Source organism: Ovis canadensis, chromosome 2 (genome assembly GCF_042477335.2).
Source record: "Ovis canadensis isolate MfBH-ARS-UI-01 breed Bighorn chromosome 2, ARS-UI_OviCan_v2, whole genome shotgun sequence".
NCBI lineage: Eukaryota > Metazoa > Chordata > Mammalia > Artiodactyla > Bovidae > Ovis > Ovis canadensis.
This window is the reverse complement of record NC_091246.1, coordinates 172,254,054-172,280,511: the sequence shown is the minus strand read 5'-3', so window position 1 is coordinate 172,280,511 and position 26,458 is coordinate 172,254,054. Positions and strand designations below refer to the sequence as shown.

General features: G+C 37.2%; 1 protein-coding gene across 8 annotated transcripts in view; it reads left to right on the top strand.

Moving 5' to 3' along the window:
* Positions 1 to 26,458, top strand: part of ARHGAP15 (Rho GTPase activating protein 15) — a 706,829-nt gene that overhangs the window by 121,925 nt on the left and 558,446 nt on the right. For all 8 annotated transcript variants that reach the window (XR_011254561.1, XM_069577672.1, XM_069577677.1 and 5 more), the window contains one exon: positions 9,126 to 9,213. Coding sequence is in view for 7 of the 8 variants with exons in the window: in XM_069577672.1 (XP_069433773.1) it covers positions 9,126 to 9,213 (88 nt within the window). In the remaining variant the exon portion in view is untranslated. The remainder of the gene's footprint in view (positions 1 to 9,125; positions 9,214 to 26,458) is intronic.

Genomic DNA, 26,458 nt, shown 5'->3' with positions numbered 1-26,458 from the left:
TGTCTTGTGGTAGATGCTCAGTAGATACTTGTGACCGGCATGGGAATTAAATTTCTTGACTTATACAAAGTATCAGGTGCCATACCTAGCACAGGGTGAGAACTGATGTATGCCTACCAGCTTATTTTATTGACACACATATGAGAAGTCAGGAAGCCCTCTGGAGAAAGCTCAGGTCATGCCACTAGAATTATAAATTAGAAAAGATGTATTAAACCAGGAACATTAGATAGTTTTAAAATGATTCTATGAAAGACTTGTCAAAACACTTGGCAATTAAGTAATAAATAAGGGAAATGCAAGAAGTAGGTGCTTTGTAGCCCTTTTGTCACTGGGTTGTTCAGTCGTTAAGTTGTGTCTAACTCTAGATGTGATGCTCCTGAAATTTGAGATCCTATATATTCTTTTATTCAAAAACATTTGAGAACTTCCCTGCTGGTCCAGCATGTAAGATGCTGAGCTTCCCCAGTGGGAGGGCATGGATTCAGTTCCTGGTCAGGGAAGTTCCATATGCCTTATGGTAAGGACCCCCCAAAACCACCAAATATCAAAACATAAAAACAACAAGAAATAAAAAAACTTTGATAAGCACTCATAAGCACTCACTATATGTCAGATATGGGTTTCCCTGGTGACTGAGAGGTAAAGAATCTGCCTGCAATGCAGGAGATCCCTGGGCCAGGAAGATCCTCTGGAGAAGAAAATGGAAATCCACTTGAGTATCCTTTCAAGGAAATCCCATGGACAGAAGAGCCTGGCAGGCTACAGTCCACGGAGTCACAAAAAAAGAGTTACTGAGTGACAGCATAACAACAGCAAACACCACCCACAGATACTGTGCCCAGGCGTGGAAAAGCTCTAGGCGTGGTGGTCCCTTCTCTGAGGATGCTAGGCAAGTAGAGAGACTTTTCTTTCCATTCTGAAAATCACTTCTTCCTCAAAAGGTCTATTTAAAAGTCCTGTGTAAGTAAGCCCTCTAAACTTGAAGGAGCTACTCACCTCCCGAGTTGAATCTCAATATACTGAAAAACTGTCACCTATAAGGATTTGATGGCATGTAGAAAGCGTTAGAATTTCAAGTCAAGGCAAACCCTTGCCAGTTGATCCAATTCACACCCCTTCCAGAGCTGACAGTGCCATCGAAATGCTCATTGTGTTAGAGTAACTGGTGAGAAGCTTTTCTGCTGATATCCTGAGAATTACAGGTGACACAGAGGGCCAAACACATCAAATGGGGAATAGACTTGAAAGATATTGTAAAGAAAATAGCTAAGTCTTTATTCAGAAGATAAAGGTCCTGACCTATGTCATGAGGTAAAAGATATTCCCAGTAGGTGAATTCTCAGTCACTCCCACATGAGAGGCTTTTGAAACACTTTCTGGTTTTAGACTCCCTACTGAGTACATGCGAGTCTGCTCATCACAAACCAAAATAACCCCCTAGCAGGAAAGAGACAGAGGTGGTGTCATAGTTAGAAGCACACCCCTGCTTCTGGCTTCTTCCGAGCTGTTGAAAGGTTTATCATTAACTCCTTTTGGTATATGCTAAGTTGCTTCAATGTGTCAGACTCTTTGCGACCCTATGGACTGCAGCCCGGCTCCCTCTGTCCATGGGATTCTCCAGGCAAGAATACTAGAGTGGGTTGCCATGCCCTCCTCCAGGGGATCTTTCAGACCCCAGGATCAAACACATGTCTCCTGTGTCTTCTGCATTGCAGGTGGATTCTTTAAAGCTGAGCTACAAGGGGCGGGGTGGGGGTGGCAGTCCACGACTCCTTTAAATCAGTTCAATTCCCAAGAGAAAAAAAGTGCTTGAGAGTAGTGGGCCTTTGACCAATCCTTCTGATTATCATTAGGTAAAATAGTAAATAAGGCAGTCCAGATGACTTGTACCTTGCCATAGGCTCTGCACTCTAGCTTCTATAACTTGAGATTTAGGACCAAAACTATGGTGAAAGCTGATATGGGCAGTCTCCTTAATCAAGAACGTGGCACAGTCATACATTGGAGATATGGCTGGTTTGGATCCAGGACACCTCCATAAAGAGAATAAGGCACCGAAAAGAGTCATATAATATTTTTGGTGTCCCAGAACATATAAATATATGTTTATACTCCACTGTAGTCTATTAATAATGTAATAGCATTATGTCTAAAAAAACAATGTATATACCTTAATTCAAAAATACTGTATTGCTAAAACATGATGATCACCATCTGAGCCTCAATATGACTCACAAAACGTGAGTCATAATATTTTTTGCTGGTGGAGGGTTTTTCCTCAGTGTCGATAGCTGCTGACTGATGAGGGTGGTGGTTACTAAAGGTTGGGGTTGCTGCAGCAATTTATTAAAATAAAATAATGAAGTTTACCGTATCAATTGACTTTTCCTTTCATAAGCAACTTCTCTGTAGCATGCAGTGCTGTGTAAAAGCATTTTACTCACAGTAGAACTTCTTTCAAATTGGATTCAGTCCTTTCAAACTCTGCTACTGGTTTATCAACTACACTTATGTAATATCCTGAATCCTTTTTTGTCATTTAAACAATCTTCACAGAAACTTACCAGAAATAGATGCCATCTCATGAAATCACTTTCTTTCCTCATCCATAAGAAGCAATTTTTCATTCCTTAAAGTTTTTCATGAAATTGTAACAATTCAGCCACATCTTCAGGCTCCACCTCTAATTCTAGTTCTCTGGCTAATTCCACCATATCTTCACTCACTCCTCTGCTGAAATCTTGAATGAACCCTTCAAAGTCATTCATGAAGGTTGAAATCAACTTCTTCAAAGTCGTGTTAATGTTAATGTTCTGACCTCTTCCCCTGAATCAAGAATGTTCTTCATGGTATAAAGAATATTGAATACTTTCCAGAAGGTCTTCAGTTTACTTTCCCCAGATCCATCAGAGGAATCATGACTTATGGCAGCTATAGCATTACAAAAAGTATATCTTAATATAATAAGACTGCCTGGTTCACGGGCTGAAGAATGGATGTTGTGTTAGCAGGCATAAAAACATTAATCTCACAGTGTATCTTCATCAGCACTCTGGAGTAACCAAGTACATTGTCAATGAACAATAATATTTTGAAAGGTATCTTTTTTTCTGAGCAGCAGGTCTCAACACTAGACTTAAAATATTCAATAAACCGTATTGTCAAGAGATGTGCTATCACCCATGATTTTTCATCCTATCTGTAACATAATTCTTAAGGATCCTAAGATTTTCAGAATGGTAAATGAACAATGGCTTCAACTTAAAATTACCAGCTGCATTATCCCCTAACAAGAGAGTCAGTCTGTGCTTTAAGGTTTTTGAAGTCAGTTATCAACTTCTCTTCTCTAGCTATGGATGTCTTGGATGGCATCTTCTTCCAACAGAAGACTGTTTTGCCTACATGGAAAATTTGTTGTTTAATGTAGCCACCCTCATTGATGTTCTTAGCTAGGTCATCTGGACCACCTACTGCAGCTTCTACGTTAGTACTTGCTTCTTCACCTCGTGTGTTTATGTTTTAGAGAACGCTTCTTCCCTTAAACCCCATGAATCAACCTCTTCTGGCTTCATAATTTTCTTCTGCCGGTTCCTCATCTCTCACAGTTTTCACTGAATTGAAGAGAGTTAGGGCTTTGCTCTGGGTTAGGCTTTGGCTTAAGGGTGTGTTGTGTCTGAATCGATTTCTATCCAGGCCACTAAAACTTTCCCTATTATCAGCAGTAAGACTGTTTTGCCTGTCTATCATTCATGTGTTCACTGGATTAGCACTTTTGATTTCCTTTAAAACAATCACGACTCAGTTCAGTTCAGTTCAGTTCAGTTGCTCAGTTGTGTCCGACTCTGCGACCCCACGAATCGCAGCACGCCAGCCTCCCTGTCCATCACCAACTCCCGGAGTTCACTCAGACTCACGTCGATCGAGTCAGTGATGCCATCCAGCCATCTCATCCTCTGTCGTCCCCTTCTCCTCCTGCCCCCAATCCCTCCCAGCATCAGAGTCTTCCAATGAGACAACTCTTCACATGAGGTGGCCAAAGTACTGGAGTTTCAGCTTTAGGATCATTCCTTCCAAAGAAATCCCAGGGCTGATTTCCTTCAGAATGGACTGGTTGGATCTCCTTGCAGTCCAAGGGACTCTCAAGAGTCTTCTCCAACACCACAGTTCAAAAGCATCAATTCTTCAGTGCTCACAACTAGCTTCTGATTTAAAGTGAGAGAGATGTGACCCTTCCTTTCACTTGAACACTTTAAGGCCATTATAGAATTACTCATTGGCCTAATTTCAATATTGACATGTCTCAGGCCATAGGGATGATGCCTGAGGAGAGGAAGAAAGTTGGGGAAAGACCAGTTAGTAGAGCATTCAGGACACACACAACCAGTGGATTAAGTTAGCTGTCGTATATGGACATAGTTCATGGCGTCCAAAAACAGTTACAGTAATGACATCAAGATCACTGATTACGGATCATCATAACAAACACAATAATGTAAAAATTTGAAATATTGTGAGAATTTCCAATATGTGACTGAGCCATGAAGTGAACAAATGCTATCGGACTTTTGTCTTGCTTGAAGCAAGGCTGCCATGAAACTTCAGTTTGTAAAAAATGTGGTATCTGCTAAGCACAATAAAATGAAGCACGCCTATACTCCTTAATCTAAAAAGCACAATATAAATTAGTAAAGAGATTATAGGCTTCAGAATCAGAGAAACTGGGTTTGTCTCTAAATGTATGGTCTTAAGTAAGTTACCTAAACACTCTGAATCTTATTTTCTATACTAGTAAGTGGATATAATATCTTCATCATCTTTTTGAGAAGCTAAATCTCCACTAGATGATCAAACTTATACTACTCAAAATAATTTATGCTAATTCTTATTTTAAAAAAGATCATGAAAAACTGAATTAAAATTGGGGCATCTGAAATGTTGAAAACCAGCATTCTGTTCTTCCTTTTGAAATGATATTGTCTTAAACAAATTGGAAAAATCCCTTGTATTCATAGATATTATTTATAGTTCATAAGTTCAAAAAGAAATTGCACTGTATGTAAAGAGCCAGAGCAATTTATATTACCAAAGTTACAACACGTACAATTCCTACCCTCTTCAGCCTGTTCATCAGATTCACCTAAGAGGGGAACTCTTTCCAGCAGCTCAAAGTTCTGAGAACCATGAGATAATCGAATTTCATGCAATTTCATTTCTAACCAATTCCAGTTCCAAGTTTAAAGAAGGGAAAAATGCCAACACATTCTATAAACGATCAACATCTGAAACAGATCAAATCAGAACCATTTATCCAGGGCTTGCTATAGATAGGAAGCAAATAAGGTATAGACTATCTCCTGCCAGGAGATTAAAAATATAGTAGGAAATATAACAGGCAGGTTAAATAAAGATTCTGTTATGTCTGAGGATATTCCATTCTTGCTGGTTACATATGGTCAAAGTAAGGGGTGGAGATAACAAGGATGCCCAGTCTAGATCACCAGTCCTGCCAATGCTTACTCTATCTTGGGTCATCTAATATTATGACCTCTGTCAGAAGAAGGCTACAGGTGCTTCAGTTCATCTTGCTACTGGTGGTAAATAAAAGGGGAAATAGGAACTAAATCGAAAGAAGAAAAAGGTCTATGTGTTTTTATTCCTACCCCCATCTTTATTGCCATTTGATTGAAAAGTGACTATTTGAAGACAAGTGGGTCCAACAACATACAGTTCATATTTGCATGTTGGAAAATACACATTATGTATGTTTTGTTTCTGTTTTTCCTTTTTAATACAATGGTGTATAAGTAGGAAAGCTTCAGGCATATAAGAGCCACCTAGTCTTGTAAATGTTAACTTGACTGAATCAAAACTGTTATTTCAATCAAACCCCTAGAGTCTATGAGGAAAGTGGAACTAAATTATACAAAGATCTTAAATGGTCATTTAAAACATATTTTTGTGTAGTTTTATATTGCCCAGAATAGTCTTTGAGTAACCTTTAAAAAAATAGCTTTTGTAAAATGAATTCAGCTATTCAAAAATGAGTGTTAAACCAAAGCAAACATCAGCAACATGATGTAATAGATAGAAACTTAATGTATATTAATCTCCTTAATGTTTTGCCATCTAAACTAAGGGTATTCTTCATGACACAAACTTATACAGATCTAGTCACTTAAGTAACAATGCAATGCAAAGGGCAATCAAAGTTGGGGTTTCACTTTCTGATTTAACTATTGTTATACCCAATGTTTTTTTATACCCCCATGCCTAAGTTTAATCATTAACTCAACAAATATATAATTATTGCCTACTCTGTCCAATTCACTATTACTTGTCACTGGAGGTATCTTTGTAAATATAAAGTATGTTCTGTTGGTTTGGGGATTTTTATTTAATGGGGGAAAGAGAGAAGTGAAATTTACAAAATACTATTTTTAAATATGTCTTAAGTGCTATGTGAGGAAGTCACGGAAGATATATTTAAAAATATAATGTTTGAACTTCTGATGAACGGGAATTAATAATCAGAAGGGGCTGGGATGGGTGAGGACAGTCATAGATAAATAGCGCAGTATGGTATTTTGAACCATTATATCTTATATTATGATTGACATTGAAAACTTCCCTTATTAGGATTCTTCTACAGGACAGGGTTAATTGGCTCCTTATATGAATCCATAGTATACAATTTTCATAACCTGCCTCTCATTTTTTGATATTTTACATGCAGACTTAAGAAATGATGCACTTCATTCTTGTGCAGAGAGCCTTAACTTATAAGATGATTTGTAGGATCATTTTAAATTCATAGTAATAAGCTTGTTCAATTGAAAGATATGCACATTTTAAAATATTTTTTAAAAACATATTGCCAGATTCACTCCTGAAAAAATATTTGCACTCCCACCAAAATTGTATGGGAAAATCCATTTCTCCACACTTTCAGTAAGTAGCCCTTGGTATCATTTCTTATAATTCTAGCTAGTTTGACTGGCAAAAAAGAAAAAAAACACATTTGACTCCTTTTATTTTCATATTTGCTTTCTGTTGAGTTTCAACATTGAAAAATATTGTGAACTAGATAGTGAGATTAGCTGGTTAGTTTTCAGGACTCTGATGTGTACTAAACCAATGAAGAGATGTAACAAAGAAGGAGTATATCCTGGACATCCTAGAGTGCAAAGTCAAGTGGGCCTTAGGAAGCATCTCTATGAACAAAGCTAGTGAAAGTAATGAAATTCCAGATGAGCCATTTCAAATCCTTAAAGATGATGCTGTTAAAGTGCTATACTCAGTATGCCAGCAAATTTGGAAAACTCAGCAGTGGCCATAGGACTGAAAAAGGTCAGTTTTCATTCCAATGACAAAGAATGTTCAAACTACTGCACAGTTGCACTCATCTCACACACTATCAAAGTAATGGCTAGTGTGTGAGTCTCGCACACTAGCAAAGGCTTCAATAGTATGTGAACTGAGAACTTCCAGGTGGTCAAGCTGGGTTTAGAAAAGGTACAAGAAGCAGGGAACAAATTGCCAGCATCCATTGTATCATAGGAAAAACAAGAGAATTCCAGAAAAACTTCTATTTATGCTTCATTGAGTACTCTAAAGCCTTTGACTGTGTGGATCAAAACAAACTGGAAAATATTTCAAGAGATGGGACTAGCAGACCACCTTACCTGCCTCCTGAGAAATCTGTATGCAGGTCAAGAAGCAATAGCTAGAAGCAGACATGGAACAATGGACTGTTTCCAAATTGGGAAAGGAGTATGTCAAGACTATATATGTGTCACCCTGTTTATTTAACTTATACACAGATTACATCATGTGAAATGTCAGACTAGATGAAGCACAAGCTGGAATCAAGATTGCTGGGAGAAATATCAATAACCTCACATGTGCAGATGACACCACCTTTATGGCCAAAAGCAAAGAGGAACTAAAGAGCTTCTTGATGAAAGTGAAAGAGGAGAGTGAAAAAGCTGGTTTAAAACAACATTCAGCAAAAACCACCACAATATTGTAAAGTAATTAGCCTCCAATAAAAATTTTTTTAAAAGACACACACACAAAAAAACCCTCAACATTCAAAAAATGAAGATCATGGCATCCGGTCCCATCTCTTCATGGCAAATAGATGGGGAAACAATGGAAGCAGTGACAGACGTTATTTTCTTTGGCTCCAAAATCACTGCAGATGGTGACTGCAGCCATGAAATTAAAACATGTTTGCTCCTTGGAGGAAAAGCTATGACAAACTAGACAGCATATTAAAAAGAAGAGACATTACTTTAGTGACAAAAGTCCATATAGTCAAAGCTATGGTTTTTCCAGCAGTCATGTGTGGATGTGAGAGTTGGACCATAAAGAAATCTGAGCACCAAAGAATTGATGCTATTGAACTGTGGTATTGGAGAAGAATCTTGAGAGTCCCTTGGACTACAGGAGATCAAACCAGTCAATCCTAAAGGACATCAGTCGTGACTGGAAGAACTAATGCTGAAGCTGAAGGTCCAATACTTTGGCCACCTATGAGAATTGACTCATTGGAAAAGACCTTGATGCTGGGAAAGATTGAAGGCAAGAAGAGAAGGGGATGACAGAGGATGAGATGTTTGAATGCCATCAGTGACTCAATGGACATGAGTTTGAGCAATCTCTGGGAGTTGGTGATGGACAGGGAAACCTGGCGTGCTGAAGTCCATGGGGCTTCAAAGAGTCAGACATTACTGAGCGACTGAACTATACTGAATGACTGAACTGTACTGAACTGAACAAAGAAGGACGATGTTCTGATTTCTATTTTTAGTTTGCTGCAGAAACAGCTTTTTATGGAGTGGGGGACATGGACACATGAAGTTGGATTTTTAATAGCTGAAATATTTGAGGAAGATCTACAAATGAAACTTTGACTGCAAATCCCATGATCTAAAAACTATAGAATCTTTTATTATTATACATGTTCCATACCACCTATAGATGTTAATAAAGAAAAAGACTTTTAGGAATTCTAGTTAAAAAAAGAGATAGTCTCTACTTATTCCACATGTTGCTTATGCAATACTTGTGCTAATTTCTTCAAGTAATAATGCTTTTTATTTGCTTTTTTCTCTCCTAAGGAAAAACTGGTCTACTTCCTGGATTGTTCTTTCTAGTCGGAAAATTGAATTTTACAAGGAGTCCAAGCAGCAGGCGCTGTCTAACATGGTGAGTAGTTCTCCGTGTTTACTATTATCATCTTCATAGAAATATTGTTGAATTGAAAGTTCAGTTTCAGCAGAAATCGCACTAAAGCCTTCAAGCTAGCAACATCTGAAAGCAGATGGAAGAAATGACTCAATAAACTTTTAATCAGATGAAGGAAAAATAGAACTTAGTGTCTGTTTTATTAAGTGGTGCATTTGGAGAATAATCACAAAATGAGATGAATAGTGAGCAGCTATCTAGTAATGGGAAGGTAACACTTTAAATTAAGGTGCCATTTATAAATGCTTTATTCTTATTTATGAAATGATCACTAAATGCAGCTACTTGCTCAAATAATGTATTATAAAGCATGTTATAAAATGCATTAGTAATAAATGCTTAACGGATGAGACTATGGGAAGCTGTTTTAAAGAATATTATAGGACATAAATCGTATTAAACCATGTATGTGCATCTTTAATACATGAATTTAAGTTGTTATCTAGCATGCTATAAAGTGCTTCACACATTAATAAATAATAATAAGCTGTTTATAAATGGCACCTTAATATAGAGTGATACCAATGAGGAAACACTCTATGTTAACAAAGTGATTTTTTATCTTAGTCTAACTATGACTTCACTACATCCAGCTAACCTTTCTGAATAGTTCTATGACTCAATCTAATGGCACTAATACAATTTCTGTATCCTGTAGTTATTACAAAGTGAAATTTGTAGGGCTTCTTGATTTGTACCTGGAGGAAGGCCTTACAAATGCCCACTGAGATTTGACAGTGATCATAAGTAGGAGCAACTCTGAGCTAGTTACTGGGGCAATTCAAGCTCAAAACCTCACTGCCCGAACACCAGAGCTGCCGCACGATGTCGGAGACAGTGGGCAAGCAGCATATCTGACAGCCTCCTGATTAAGAAGGACTCCGGGCAGGAACCAACCTGCCATACCCCATTGGCCTGATGGGCAGCTGGGAAAGGGGTCTCCTGGCAGGAATTAACCACAACGAGCTAATTTGTATTTGGCAGGTAATAAAACGATGGAAAGTTCTTTGCTTTCCAGCCACTAGTGGTGTTTGCTATGTAATCCTCTTTAAATAGGAAATAGAAAATCATTTGCTAGGAGATTTTTTTTTTTTAAGGAGAAGATTTTAGTAAGAACAAAAGGTAGCATTTGGCTTGCTCCTGATAATTGCAATAGCCTTTATCCTCAAGTAGCTTGCTGATTTTTGGAGTCTCAGTGCAGTCCAATCTGTAAACTAATTATGAAGAAATTAAAAATATATCTCAGTCCTTTGTATTTTTAATTTAAACTGCCTCGGATATTTGTTTTACGGTTTTGTTTTTATTTTTTATTTATTTTTTGGCTACAGTAATGTTGAGATAATCTTTTTTGAGAAAAATAAAGTACCCCTAAGGCCCAGGCACAAAACAACTCCCATCCACCCATGGGTCCTTTATCTTCCCTTTGAATGAGTTCTGAGGGGAAAGTCAGGAAGGAAGGAAAGTAGCTTGCCTTTCTGAGTTTGGCTGCTGAGAAGATGATCTTTGTCTTGCTGGGTGAGAAGAATTCCATTGGAGCAGAGTTGATGTGAATGTGCTGGGGTAATGGGAGGGATTAGATTTCAAATTAAAGCTTTTGGTTTGCATTTATTTTATTATTTTAATCTCATACCAGGAGATATAATTATCAGCTGCTTAATTTTGTACAGGTGGAAGAGAACTCCCCCTTCCATAATAGGCAAACTTTACAAGTCACCTCACTCATTGCATGCCTCCAGATCAAGCTTCAGAATTGTTGTAAATTGAAAATAGATTTTACCTTCAGAGAAAATTTGTTAACCTTTGTTTTGTTTTTCTTTTTGGAGGGGTAGTCCCTATTTTATTACTTACTGTCCCATTTTCAGTGCTCTTACATTTTCTCTCACTGCCTTCAAAGCAAATTCAGGGCAGTAACTATGTTTTGTGGTAATGGGGGAAAGAATCACAGATTCCTGTTTGTACTGCATGAATTGCCTTGTTAGTCAACTTCTTGGATACATTTCTAACCAAGGCTTGGTGGGATAGCCCACATTTACCAATACCAGTCTCAGAGAAATGATATGATGATTGCCAGACCTTGATTAAAGATACTGTGGTTTTATTTTGAAAGAGATTTATTCTCAAGTTTCTGAATTTCTCTTGTGCCCCCTTACACGTGTTCTAGTATTATTGTTCACTGTACTTTTGGGGAAAAGTCTGCCCTTTTCTGCAAGGGGTACATAGAAACTGCTTAACTGAGTGCAGAATGTGTTTAGAAGAGTAAATGGTATTTTAATCTGTATAGGAATGATCTTCAAATGCTAATGCGCTGGTGAGACAAACCAACAAAATGGCTAGGAGAAGAGTTTTGAAGTTCAACCACAGAGGAATCTATTCTAGTTTTGCCACTTAGAAACTGAAAAGAGTTATTCAACTGCTTTGAGTTTCAAAATCCTCATCTGTAAAGTGGGGACAGTAATCTTTGCCAAGATAATTAGTACAGAGTCACTTCATGGGAAATAGATGGGGAAACAGTGGAAACAGTGTCAGACTTTATATTTTGGGCTCCAGAATCACTGCAGATGGTGACTGCAGCCATGAAATTAAAAGACGCTTACTCCTTGGAAGAAAAGTTATGACCAACCTAGATAGCATATTCAAAAGCAGAGACATTACTTTGCCAACTAAGGTCCGTCTAGTCAAGGCCATGGTTTTTCCTGTGGTCACGTATGGATATGAGAGTTGAACTGTGAAGAAGGCTGTGCCGAAGAATTGATGTGTTTGAACTGTGGTGTTGGAGAAGACTCTTGAGAGTCCCTTGGACTGCAAGGAGATCCAGCCAGTGCATTCTGAAGGAGATCAGCCCTGGGATTTCTTTGGAAGGAATGATGCTAAAGCTGAAATTCCAGTACTTTGGCCACCTCATGCGAAGAGTTGACTCATTGGAAAAGACTCTGATGCTGGGAGGGATTGGGGGCAGGAGGAGAAGGGGACGACAGAGGATGAGATGGCTGGATGACATCACGGACTCGATGGACATGAGTCTGAGTGAACTCTGGGAGTTGGTGATGGACAGGGAGGCCTGGCATGCTGCGATTCATGGGGTCGCAGAGTCGGACACGACTGAGTGACTGAACTGAACTGAAAATTAGTTTATAAAAATATACACAATAATCTTAAAATAATTATTATATTCCAATATACTCTATTAAAAATAAATATACTATATTCTGTAGTACATAATATGAAGTATAATGTGTTAAGTTGATGCAAAAGTAATTGCAGTTTTGGATCTTGAATTTTAAATCAGTATAGCTAGGCTCAGACACATCTTTATTAATCAAAATAGGAACCATTACAATCAACACACTTTTTGCCGATGAGAAATAAGTCTGTGTATTCCTACAGTGTAAAAATCTGTGCTTCAGGCTTCAATAAACTCTTGGAAAGCATATTCTACATCCTGCTGGTTGTGGAAGCATTTTCCCTGTAAAAAGTTGTCAAGATGTTTGAAGAAGTGGTAGTTGGTTGGTGAGAGGTCAGGTGAATATGGTGGATGAGGCAAAACTTCTTGGCCCAATTCTTTCAACTTTTGAAGCATTCATTGTGCGATGTGTGGCCATAGAAAAGAATTGGGCCGTTTCTGTTGACCAATGCTGGCTGCAGGCATGGCAGTTCTCCATGCATCTCATCAATTTGCTGAGCACATTTCTCAGATGTAATGGTTTCCCCCAGATTCAGAGAGCTGTAATGGATCAGACCAGCAGAAGACCACCAAACAGTAACCATGACATTTTTTTAGTATAAGTTTGGCTTTGGGAAGCACTTTGGAGCTTCTTCTCAGTCCAGCCACTGACTTGGCCATTGCCGGTTGTCATATACAATCCACTTTTCACCACATGTCATAATCCAATCGAGAAATGATCCACTGTTGTTGCACAGAATAAGAGAAGACAACATGTCAAAATGACGATTTTCTTGATTTTCAGTCAGCTTATGAGGCACCCACTTATTAAGCTTTTTCACTTTTTCGATTTGCTTCAAATGCTGAATGACCATAGAATGGTTGATGAGTCCTTCAGCAACTTTTTTGTAGCTTTAAGAAGATCAGCTTGATGCTGCTTTCAACTGGTCACTGTCAACTTCCAATGGCTGGCCACTTCATTCATCTTCAAGGCTTTCATATCCTTTGCAGAACTTCTCAAACCACCACTGTATCGCACATGTATTAGCAGTTCCTGGGCCAAATGCATTGATCTTACAAGTTGTCTCTGCTGCTTTATAGTCCATTTTGAACTCTGATAAGAAAATCACTCAAATTTGCTTTTTGTCCATCCTTTCCATAGTTTAAAATAAATATAAACAGCAGGTACTGAGTCATTAGCAAAAAGAACATCAAGTGAGAAATGTGCATTCAGATGATGTATAACATAACCACACTTATTTAAGTATGTATTCCAATATCAAATGGCAAATTTCAACAATGCAAAAACTGAAATTATGTTTACACTAACCTAATAATTATAATTTATCATTGAATTGATTCACTTGAATTGATTCACACATGCAGAGAAGAAAAAGTATATTAATTCAAGGAATGCCAACATGTATAGTCTTCCAAAAAGAGAAATATGTATCCATAGGCAGCATAAAATATTGTTTATGAAGCCATTTCTCTATCTAGGATTATAGATGTAACATCCTGGTGTCCATATATATGTTCCATATATATCTTCCTCCATTGCCTCTTACATTTACTGCTTTCACATTTAATACAGCATGTCACAGACTGTGGTGCCTGATCCCACATTCCATGTGTGACTATATTTTTTTCCCACTGAAATTCTTTCAGTTTATAACCATGTCCCATTTTTATCAAAAGCAGTCTCTCCCCTGAAGAGAGATACAGAATCACTTTGCTGGTGTGTGTAAATCTGAGTTTCACAGGCTCTGGGTCCTCAGTGACTTATTCAGGGAGGACTGACCTATTCTCTTTTTCTTTTTCAATAAGGTCATTAAAGAGTAGGATGGCTTTTGAATCAATAATGGATGAGTGGACTGAAGTTCATGTCTATATAAGTTTTCTTCTCAAACTGATGAACCTTTAATAAAGCTGCAATTTCACTGAAAAAAAAAAAAAAGAAATGGGTACATTATCACCTACTACTGCACTCACTTTCTAACATGAAGGATATCATATTACCCTAATCCCAAATCCAGGTCAGATGAAACCTCAGAAAGAAAGATAGTCTTCACCAAGAGAGGAGACTGTCTCCTTTTTAAAGTCTATACACACTGTCTTTGTTTTGTTCACTTGTTTGGTCCAGACTAGTTGACCCTCTTGTAAAAAAGAGCATTGGAAAACCAGTGTTGTCCTTAGATCTGGGCTTTCTGGATTTATAAAGGAAAGGACAGTGGTTATATTCTATATTCTGATTTGTAACTTACTTTAAAATTTTAAAATATTGTCACTGTAAAATAATGCAGAATCAAAATATATTAAACAAATTTGTATATTTTAACAGTTATTAATCAAATTTATGCATAATCACCACCCAGGTCAAGATATAGACCCTATAAGCCCTGCCAATTGTCTGTATGTCATCATAGCTTATTCTCTTGTCACAGACTTAAATGGCATCTTAGTCATTATTTTTTCACCCTTTATTATTTTCCCACCTATACCTATAGCTCTTAAAAATATAGTTTATTTCATGTTTTTGAATTTGTAAAATGGAATCACTGCATGCATTGATATTGTTTCTTGCTTCTTTCTCTAAATATGTCTTGCTTTATTTTTTCTTTCTTTTTGTTTTAATCACTTCATATTTTTCTCTCTTGATTTGGGAGTGATACATTTTGTGTTCTATTAATGACTTGCCTGTAATTATAACTTATTAAAGGCTAAAGCTATTCAAATATTATTTTAGAATATTTTTAAAATTCACTAATCTCCTTCCCAATGTATATGCTATTTCTATCTGTATTTTAATTCTTTCTTTTCTATGTTAACACCACTAGACATTATTTATCCTGTTTTATAGATTCAATACTGATTTATATTTGCCTAATATTTGCCACATCCCCTGTTATTTATTTTTTCCTCTATCTTAGATCTTCCTTCTAGGATTACTTTTCCTTCTGGTTGAAGTATATTCTGAGAAATTCCTGTAGTAAGGGTCTTGTGGTAACAATCTGTCTGAGCGTCTGCTTGTTTCAAATCTATTTCTCCCTCATTTGGGAAATATATATTCTCTCTGGATATAGAATTTTGAGTTGGCAGTAATTTCCTTTCAATACATCTAAAATAGCTTTCCACTGTCTTCTGTCATCCATTATTGTGATCAAGAAGTTACCTGTTAATCTAACTACCATCCTTTGGTTGCTCATAATATTTCCACAGTTTCACAATGATACATTCAAATGTCAATTTCTTTTTATCTCCCTGACTGGATTGTTAGGTCCCCTGAAATTGATTATAGCTCTCATTAATGTAGTTTATTAATAGAAAATCCCAAGCTATTATCTTTTCAAATGAAGCTTCTTTTACATTTTCTCTTGTTTTCTTCTAAGCCCCTAGTTAAACCTGTGTTTTCTCACTCTAGCCTCCACATGCTTTATATTCTTCTTTCTGTCTCTCTGAAGCATTCCAAATAACTTCTCTTGATTCATTTTCTCATTCTTTAATTCAATCTCCCTTTGTGATAATCATTGTTTTTTAAGTTATTAAAATTTTAATTTCTAGAAGTTTATGTTTTTAATTTACTATGTCATTTGTTACAGTTATTCACCCACACACATTTTAAAAACTCGCTTTTATTTTGTGAAAATTAGAAGGCATTTTTTTTTCAATATTCTGTGTCTGGTGATTCTAACATCTGAAGTCTGTGTCAATTTTTGCTGGTTCTCACTCATGTTGCATTGTTTCCCTGTGTGTCTGCTTACCTTTGACTTTGTGCTAATCATTGTTATTAAAATAGCATGAGAAGTTCTCCGAGGTCTGGAATAAATGTGTCGTACTCCAGAGTGTTTTGCATTTTCCTCAGGTTATCTGTGGGCATGTCCAGTGATTGATTAGATCAATCTAACACTTTAAAATTTTCAAGTTATGTGTACATAAAAGGAGGGCTACAGTTGTGCTATATCTTATCAGGGACAGAAGTATTCACTCCTTCTTCTCTTACATTGCTCTTCTACAAAGGCAGTCTTCTTTATAACCCCTTGGGATTGGGGAAAAGCTACAAGTTTAATATTAGTTTGCCTTTATCTTTTTATAATGCCCTCAGACAAGGTGAAGTTATGTTGATTTGATATTATGCTTTTCTCTCTGGGTTCAGATTCTCACCTCTAAAAAATACTTTCCTTGGAAGTTCCCACTATCTTTTCAGCTTTTCAATTTTAAAGGTAAGTTTAAAAAGAAGTATTTTATCCAGCACTTTTCATTGTTTTTGGTGGGAGAGTTGATCCAAATAGCATAGTTTCTCATTACAATCTACCTCACTTTCATTTAAATATGCATTTGGTTAATCAAGTTTGTGCTATTTATATAAGCCTTGGTGGGAAAAGACTTCATAAGAATATGTATTGAAATCCTACAATGAACAGCTTGCTCGTTAGGGCTACATATAAGGCATAGAGATATAATCAAGATAGTCTTTGCTTTATAGCTGTCTCTGCCAAAAAAATAGGATGAGATGAAACAAGAAACATAGGAGAGGTTGTTTTTTTTTTTTTTAACATTTAAAGGAAGGAGAGCTCACATCTGTGAAAGATTTGAATTAGGCCTTGAAGGATGGTTATAATTTCAGTATGAGGAGATTTGTGGGCAGGGAAAATTCCAGCGGAGTAAAAAATGAAATGAAATGAAAATGAACAATGGTATGAAACTGAAAATGGGCAAGGTCTGTGTGCTAAAAAGAGAAATGAGTTTTTTTAGTTTGGTTGGAAGATAGGATAAAAGAAAATGATTGAGAAGACTGCCATGGATTGAGATTTGCTACCAGGGGAGCTCTTTAATAAGGTGTGCCTGTATGCTCCAAACATTTTCACCCTAGAATAATCTCTCATAGCTCTTCTTTTAACAAATATATACTGAACAGCAATATGACCCAGGTGTTATTTGTTTTAAAATGACCGGTACTGCAATAAGGAAGAGACAAGAGAAGAATTAATTCTTCTAACTTCAATTCATTTAGTCCAAGAGCAAAAACTTTTGCTTCAAAAGCAGCTACAGTACTATTTAATTCATCTGGAGCCAGAGACATCCTAAAGAAACAAAATTTGTCAGTTTGATTTATCCTTTGAGGCCTTGGATCATATCCCTTTCCATTTTTCAGGTACACTTATCTACTTTTGTACCACCAAAGTATTTCAGTTGGCTCCTGAAATTCAATTGCAACTTTCTTCCTGTGTAACTTCCATACTTTGTGATTTTAGAGCATCTGCCTGATATGGGGTAGACCTTGGACTATAGCTGTGAGATCTGGCAAATATGCACTGCTGGTTAAAATATATATATATGGATTACTTCATGAGGAAGAAGCTGTGTAATTTAGAGAACTCATTCATTTATTTATTTTATGAACTATTAACAGCTCCTAACAGGTGTCACACTATGTGTTATTAAACCCTAGAGATATCTAGATTATTAATATATGATCCCTACTCTGCAGGTGCTTATGTTTCAGTAGGGGAAACAGAATCATACTTAGGTTTATTATAATAGAATATGACTAACATGATAAAGAAATATAAGAAAACATGCTGGGGAACCATAGGTCTAGCTACAGGTAGTCCTTTCCCAAGGAAACTGTGGTGCTGAGTAATGCTCAGCTTATGTATCTCTTCATGTATTAATTCTGCAAATATCACTGAGGGTACTCGGTATTAAGCCATTATTCTAGGTATTATGAAAGATACAAAAATGAAACAAACTCAGATCTGTCATTTGAGGGCCTGGAAAGAAATAGAAAACACACCCATAAGTCAAATAATTGTAGTGAAAAAGCGGACTTTGATAATTACTCCAGAATGGCATGGACATGGGCATGAGTTAGTTTTATGGTAAACAAGTGGAGAAAGAGATTGCCTCCAGTTGAAAAGGGTTCTAAATACATCCACACAGGAAGTGAAATTTGAGGACATTTCTGAAGGCTGAAGAGGATTTCAATGCAGAAAAAGGGGGGAGAAAGACACTTCACTTGGAAAGAAGGGAGTGAGCAATGATAAAATATGGGAAATCAATTCCTTTATTTATTTTCCTAATATTATCGATTTCTTGTATTGCTCCACATACTGTGCTAGTCATTGATCTTAAAAATATTTCTTGGTGGTTCCGAGGCCTAGGGTGTATATTCACCATTCCAGACTGTTTTGTGCAGACTATTAAACCTTGAACCAGATTGTGAGAAGAGGTGATTTCTTTCTATAGGCCCTGTGGAGCCCTGTATCATTAATATCGTGTTGGCCAAAAAAACATATTACTGAGAAACCTCAACGAATCTTCTGGCCGACTCAATACTGTGTGTGTATATGTGCTAAATTGCTTCAGTTGTGTCTGGCTCTTTGCAACCCTATGGGCTGTAGCTCTCCAGGCTCCGCTATTCATGGGGATTCTGCAGGCAAATACTGGAGTGGGTTGCTGTGCCCTCCCCTAGAGGATCTTCCCAACTCAGGGATGGAACCCACATCTCTTATATCTCCTACACTGGCAGGTGGGTTCCTTACCACAAGTGCCATCTAGGAAGCCCCAACTACTGCATATCCTCAAATTAAGAGAGTTAGAGTTTTCAGAAACAGTTTGGGGGAATTAAGTTTTGGGTTTTTTTCCTACAGTAAAAAAAGGAAGACTTGTTAAACTATCTGAAAAACCTATTCTAAAGATCTATGAAATGGATGAGAGCAATAAGGCCTGTGCTGGTACTGATAAAGATTATAGCAAAACAGCTAAATCTGTCATCATTACGGCCCAATGCATTTAGTAGATCACAGGACATCTTCTCCCTCAAAATATACATTAATATTCTCCCATGACCTGATCTTTTAGCAGTCTGGTCATTTGTAAAGAAGTCCTCATACAAAGAAAGCAAATAGGGTGATTCATCTAAGGAGAGCTGAAAAATACGCTGTGGCCCAAACATGGGTATATCAGCACATCAGTGGGCACCAGTTCAAACAGGGAGGTATTTTCATGTGATGCCAGAGTATGTGTTCAGTGTGGCACCTTACTAAACAAATACATTGTGAAAACTTTATTTCTGATTAGGAAGTATCTCATTTCCACATCCACCCAAAATCAGCCCAAGTGAACCTTATTTCCTTTTATATTTATCACATGATACTCAGAAAACTTAGTATCAATTTTGACATAAATTCTGAAGTATTATAAGCATTTTAGGGACCATTTCTCCCCTTAAACCATACAGTTAAAAAGCCAGTTGTTCAGTATGGAAACTACATGTTGACTGTGTATGTAACTCGGATTTTTTGGCTATTTTTGTTTTTCACTTTACACTGTACTAATATTTCTAATCAGAGGCAAACACTGGCAAATTTTACTTCTAATGACAGAAAACTTTTCCAAGGCATTTAATAAACTATTAACGTTTTTAGACCAGTCATTCAGCCATAACCTTGAAAGCAAAAAAAGAGTAATATGAAAGCCTTCGTTAAAATAATTTGTTTACTTTTTCTTAATATTGTTTACTTCCAATGCAGATAATGAGCATAAGCATTAATTAAATAATGCAATATATTTAATGTTCATTCACTGTAGCATGACTTTAATAACAAAGTGAACTTATTTATGGGAGTAAAATGATGTGATTTAGCAAAAAGATGAAAACAGTTTTAATCAGAAAGCTATTCATGAATTATTGAGTATTCTGTACAAAATGAATATGGAATTATTTTATCTTTGTAAAGTGAGTGTTAAGCCCTTATTCGGATCCCTGCTCAAAAAAATAATAAAAACAGAGGTGTATACAATAGATCTACCAACCTTAGCATAACAAAGCCATTTAAAATCTGTGATTAATGTCTTAATTCTTATAATAATAGTGCTCTGGCAAAGTCAGCGTGGTTCATATTGGGGGCAGATTATTAGTACAGCCATTGATTGCACTATCACATGGTCTCATCATACGTTTAAAAATTAAAAGAAAAAAACAGTCCAAAATCTGGAGGATGACAGGTGGGTATCAAAGAAAGAAAAGAAAAGGAAAAATGAATTCTAGTATATGATTAACACAAACTCTGTAAGGAAAAAATGAAATCAAGTGATCGATATTACTATAAATGAGGCCATGTTCTCTGGTTATAATTTTCTCAAGATTTGGCCATTAACCACAATAAATTCTGTATCTTACATAATTTTTAATAACCACAAAAATCTATGAAATTGATAGGATGCTTTATAAATGGATAATAGCTTACTGTCCAATAAACCTCACCTTAGGCTCTTTCAGAAAACTATTTTAATTATGAAGCTTGACTCTCTGTGGTTTATCATTTTGGTCAATGTAATACATGTGATTTAGAGCTTACATTTCTCTAAGATGAAGTGGATTTACTCTACAGTGCATTTTAAAATTTACTGAATGTATGTATTTATTCTTCCTTTAAAATTCACTCCTAAATTGAAATGCTCTGGGAAGCAGTATACCATATTAGGTAGAAATAGGAGCCTCTAAGTCAGACCACCTGGGTTAGGAATTCCAGATTCACATTGTATTTGTTGCTAAAATCTTTGATGTTTCTACTGCAGTTTGGGGTTAATAAGAGTACCTACTTCCTAGAGCTATTGTGAGATTGTGTGAGAAAATCGATGTAGCATGCCTAGCACAAAGCAAAGATAATACATATATTGATTATTATTGTCATTATTATTATTACATACAGCAATAGAGCATAGTGGTTAAGAGAACAGACTTTGGAACCAGAACTAGATTCAAACACAAAAACTGCCACTTAATAACTATACATTAAAATCCTTGTCTTAATCTTCTGAACAATAACGTAAAGATATTTCAGGTAAAAAAAAAAAAAACAAAAAACACCACTCACTGTCCAAAAACAATTCAGAATTTCTTCAGAACTTCATTTCTTATTCATCAGTCAGTTCAATCGCTCAGTCGTGTCCTACTCTTTGTGACCCCATTTACTGCAGCACTCCAGGCCTCCCTGTCCATCACAAACTTCCAGAGTTTACTCAAACTCATGTCCATTGAGTCAGTGATGCCATCCATCCATCTCATCCTCTGTTGTCCCCTTCTCTTCCTGCCTTCAATCTTTCCCAGCATCAGGGTCTTTTTCAATGAGTCAGTTCTTCGCATCAGGTGCCCAAAGTATTGGAGCTTCAGCTTCAGCATCAGTCCTTCCCAGTGAATATTCAGGACTGGTTTCCTTTAGGATGGAGTGGTTAGATCTCCTTGCAGTCCAAGTGACTATCAAGAGCCTTTTCCAAGACCATAGTTCAAAAGCATCAATTCTTCAGTGCTCAGCTTTCTTTATAGTCCAACTCTCACATCTATATATGACTACTGGAAAAACCATAGCTTTGACTAGACAGACCTTTGTTGGCAAAGTAATGTCTGCTTTTGAATATGCTATCTAGGTTGGTCATAAATTTTCTTCCAAGGAGCAAGTGTCTTTTAATTTCATTGCTGCAGTCATCATCCGCAGTTATTTTGGTGTGAGTGATTTTGGTATGAGTGATTCTTATTCATACCATAGGCCAAAACAAATATTCCTGGTCAGTTTTCTGCTGCAGGGTGCTTGTGCCATCTCTCGGTTCTATCATCCACTAGTGGCTGTAGAAGGAAGATTAAGACAGCATAGGCAAGTCTGCAAGCTGTGTTAAAGCTGTGAGCTCAGAAGCCTCTCACATCGTTCTCACTCGCATTCCAGTGATGAGAATGAGTAATGTGGCCACAGGTTGGTGTAAAGGCGGATAGATAAAGTGCAGCCTCTGGATGTTTGAGCTACTTCCCAGAGGAAAGTCTAGACTCTTGAAGAGGGAGCACTGCGCATATTTTAGTGGAGAGCTACCTTTCCCTGTCATAGGAAAGAAATACCCATTGTCTCAGTCCTGATTCTCTAGAAAACAAAGCCAAAAATAAGTACCCGTGCTTCTATTTGGGAGGCATGAGCCCAGGACACAGAGAGTAAAGTAAAAAGGAAGTGAGGCAGGAGATGATGGGAAAGGGTAAAGAGGATGTGTTATCATTCTGGCTACCACTCTACACAGAGCCTCAAAGAGACACTGGAGAGGGCTACTGGGCAGGTGCACCACAGTTTTCAGAGAAGCTGCAAATAAACTGAAGAGAGCATGAAGCAGACTGTAGGAGGAAAGGATGGGGTAGGAGAGGGACTTATCAGCCAGGTTTCTTCCCATTTCTTGCTTCAGTTCAGGTCAGTTCAGTCGCTCAGTCATGTCCAGCTCTTTGCGACCCCGTGAATTGCAGCACGCCAGGCCTCCCTGTCCATCACCAACTCCCGGAGTTCACTCATTGTCATGTCCATCGAGTCGGTGATGCCATCCAGCCATCTCCTCCTCTGTCGTCCCCTTCTCCTCCTGCCCCCAATCCCTCCCAGCATCAGGGTCTTTTCTCTTCGCATGAGGTGGCCAAAGTACTGGAGTATCACCCAGTCTCCACTCCCTGTGTTGTGTATATCCTGGACACACCCTTATGACTACTCAGAAAGTCAGAGCCTATCCCCTGTAAAGCAGCATTCCATCCAAATCTAGAGGTGCTAGGGAGCTAAACGTCTATCTGCACCTTAGCAACCGAGAGGGCCTTGTATTCCAAGAAGGTGTCTAGACTTCCACAGGAAGTGGGACCATATGGGCCCAAGCAGGACTGGCCATCTACAGGGACAGCTGAGGCCAACTGAGTGAATGAGAGTCTAAGGAGGGAATCTGAGGGGCTGCTTGAGGCATCAAAAATATGCCCAAACTACTCACATTGCAGCATTAAATAGTTTTTATGTAATATAAATGTAAGGCAATATAAGCATGCAACAAACATGGAAGCTTTTATATTTATTCTTGCAAGGTTTTGATTCAGGATAAATACAATAAGTTCTTCTTGAAAGGAGAGAATACTTTCTCCTCAACAAACAAAGTAAACAAATGTATAACATTCTAGTGCTCCAGATCACTAACAAGGCTTTGCTTTTCTCAAAATCTGGTTTGATTTGGTCTTGTACTGAAGAAATTTCACTGGAGAAACAATTTCAGCTATTATTAACACCATTTATATTCATATACATAAAACTCACATCTTACAATCAAAGTATCCACTTCTATGTTGACAGCAGCCATACTTTAGACATTAATAAGATCAGGTATCCATTCAGCACTCTTTCCTAAATCATGTTGCCAAAATGAGAATTTATAAGTGAGTTTTATCCTCCTGCATGATTGATTTTCCAGAAACAAAACCAGTTATGTGATAGAACTTAATTCCTTTAAACAGATTTGGTGTTTCATGTTTCAAACTGATAAGGACAATCTGAGTCTATATTCTGGAACAGCAATTAATCCAAAATAAAAAATGGTAGCTAATAACCTGTTTCATAAAATCTGAGCCTTGTCTTTTTTTTCAACCACGTCTAGTAATAAGGGTATGAGAATGAGTGGCCCCATGATTTGTTGCCCACACACATGCCCAGTCTTCATCATGGAAAATGCCATCAAGCAAAAGAGCATCTGGCCTTTGATATTTCTTTAATATACATTAAAAGCCCTCAAATATCTCATAAAGAAAAATGGGAACTTAATCCCAAGTGTTTAAGTCAGGGAAAAATATATTATGGAGAGAATATGCTGTCCACTATTATTGGTAAATGGTAAAGATGGACTAAGAAATAATAAAAATCAGAAGTGGACAAAACCTAAGGTCAATTTTTAATAACTTTGCCTTTTCCAGCAAAGAGCTTTTTTATGTTTTATTGTCTAGAAGAAGTAACTTTTAAATACTTCTATTTAAATATTTTAAAAATCAGTCATTTATATTTTAAGTTTACCCAGAATAAATCTATGTAGACTTAAATTTATATTTAGTCAATTTTTAAAAGTATGTTTTTATAATGACGTACAATGTAATACGTTGGCATCATGTAGTTTAGCAGACTTTTTCATGTGTTTTATAGCTGTAGAATCAGAAATGTTTTCTATTAAAGGATTCTTTAATTTCAGACTTCTTGAATAAAATCTTGATTGTCTTCCAAATAAATTCTGCAACTTTTTTGAACAACTTATTCCAATATTTAACAATGCTGATAATTTCCCCCTCTAATAAAGCCTAGTCCCTAAAATTGTTCTCCAAGCCTAGGTCTTTTCGCTTTAAATTTGTAAAAATGAATGATTGATTAGGATCATTCTTATATAGCCCTTCATTTACGTAGTTTTCTTTTCTTGACGTGGATATTTTTATTTGCTAGGCTTTTACCAAAATCTCTTTAGCTTTTTCTGGCATACTTTAAAATTTAGCCCAAATCTCTATCATTTGCTTCAATTTTGCTATAATATTAGCTCCTATTAAAGGTCAGTATAAATGAGACGATTGTATTTTTATGTCAAGTATTTCTCATTTTATAAACTAAAATTCTGAGGTGTATTTTTAATTTTATTTATTAATATATTGGAATGAATCTGGAAATTTTCTGTTGCAGGTTTCCAGTTTGTAAATTGATTGAGCAGTTAACAGATTTCTGTTTTGGGCTTATTTGGGGCCACTTTGCTAGATTTTAGGAAAACAAAGATTTATAAGACAAATCCAACTTGTTTGGGAACTGGAGGAAAGAGACAGGTCAGAAAGTGGTTGTAATATGTGGATATGTCCAAAAAAGTGTGTTTCAGAGTAGGGAAAATGGTGAGGAGTGAGTGACTGTGCCTACAGAGGTGAAGGAGAGCCTCATGTAGGTTATTTTGGAGTTATGTCATGAAATGGAGCAAGATTATGGCAGATGGCAGGCAAGGAAAGTGGTTGAAGAGAGAAATAAATGTGTTCCAGGTGAACAGGGGTGCATATACACTCAGATCCCCGTGTAGAGAGTCACGAAAGCATGCTGCATTTTGGAAACTGCCTAGACTTCAGCAATGCTGGCATAGAGAAGAAAGACGGATGAATGGAATTGAGAAGGTGTTTGGAGGATAATGAAAAGAAGCATATATACTCTGCTACGGTCCTCATGCGAAGAGTTGACTCATTGGAAAAGACTCTGATGCTGGGAGGGATTGGGGGCTGGAGGAGAAGGGGACGACAGAGGATGAGATGGCTGGATGGCATCCCTGACTCAATGGACGTGAGTCTGAGTGAACTCTGGGAGTTGGTGATGGACAGGGATGCCTGGCGTGCTGCGATTCATGGAGTCGCAAAGAGTTGGACATGACTGAGAGACTGAACTGAACTCAACTGAAGGTATTTGTACATTATTCTGTAGATAAAAAATTTTCTAGAAGAAATATTTTTGAGATTTATATCTTAGGAAAAAAAATTCAAAACACAGAGAATGAATTGAAATGTTTTTTTCCTGTGATCAGAAGAAACAGCATGGAGAGGAATTCAGATGGGAGAAAATAAGAACTCAAACTAGACTGTGACCTGGTTTTGGAATTTGTGGCTGTTGATGTAAAGTAGAGAATTAAGAAAACAAGGAAAGTAAAGGAGGTTAAGAAAATGATTAGGCAAGATGAGCAATAGAGAAAGGGGGGCAACTCTGAGAAGACAGTGATTTCACAGAGTTGTCTGTGCTACATCCTAATGATAGAAAATAGAGTTCTGGGGACAAGAAACCAACGGGAAGTTAGCATGTTTATAAGTGATGGGTTAGATCATAGGCAAGAGCAAAACCCGAAGGATGCTTGTAAGCTATGAGAAATAATAAAGGTCTAGAGCCATAAACCAAGGATTACTAACATTTGAGAAATGGGTTTCCCTGGTGTTTCAGTTGGTAAAGAGTCCACCTGCAACACAGAAAACCAACGGCAATGTGAAGACCCAAGTTCAGTCCCTGGGTCGGGAAGGTCCCCTGGAGAAGAACATGGCAGCCCACTCCAGTGTTCTTGCCTGGGAAACCCTATGGGCAGAGGAGCCTGGCAGGCTACATTCAATGGGATCCCAAGAGTCAGACATGACTTAAAAACTAAACCACCACCACCACCAAGAAATGGGATGAGGAAGTGAAGTCAGTGAAAAAAAAAAACAAGCAAACAAACAAACAAACA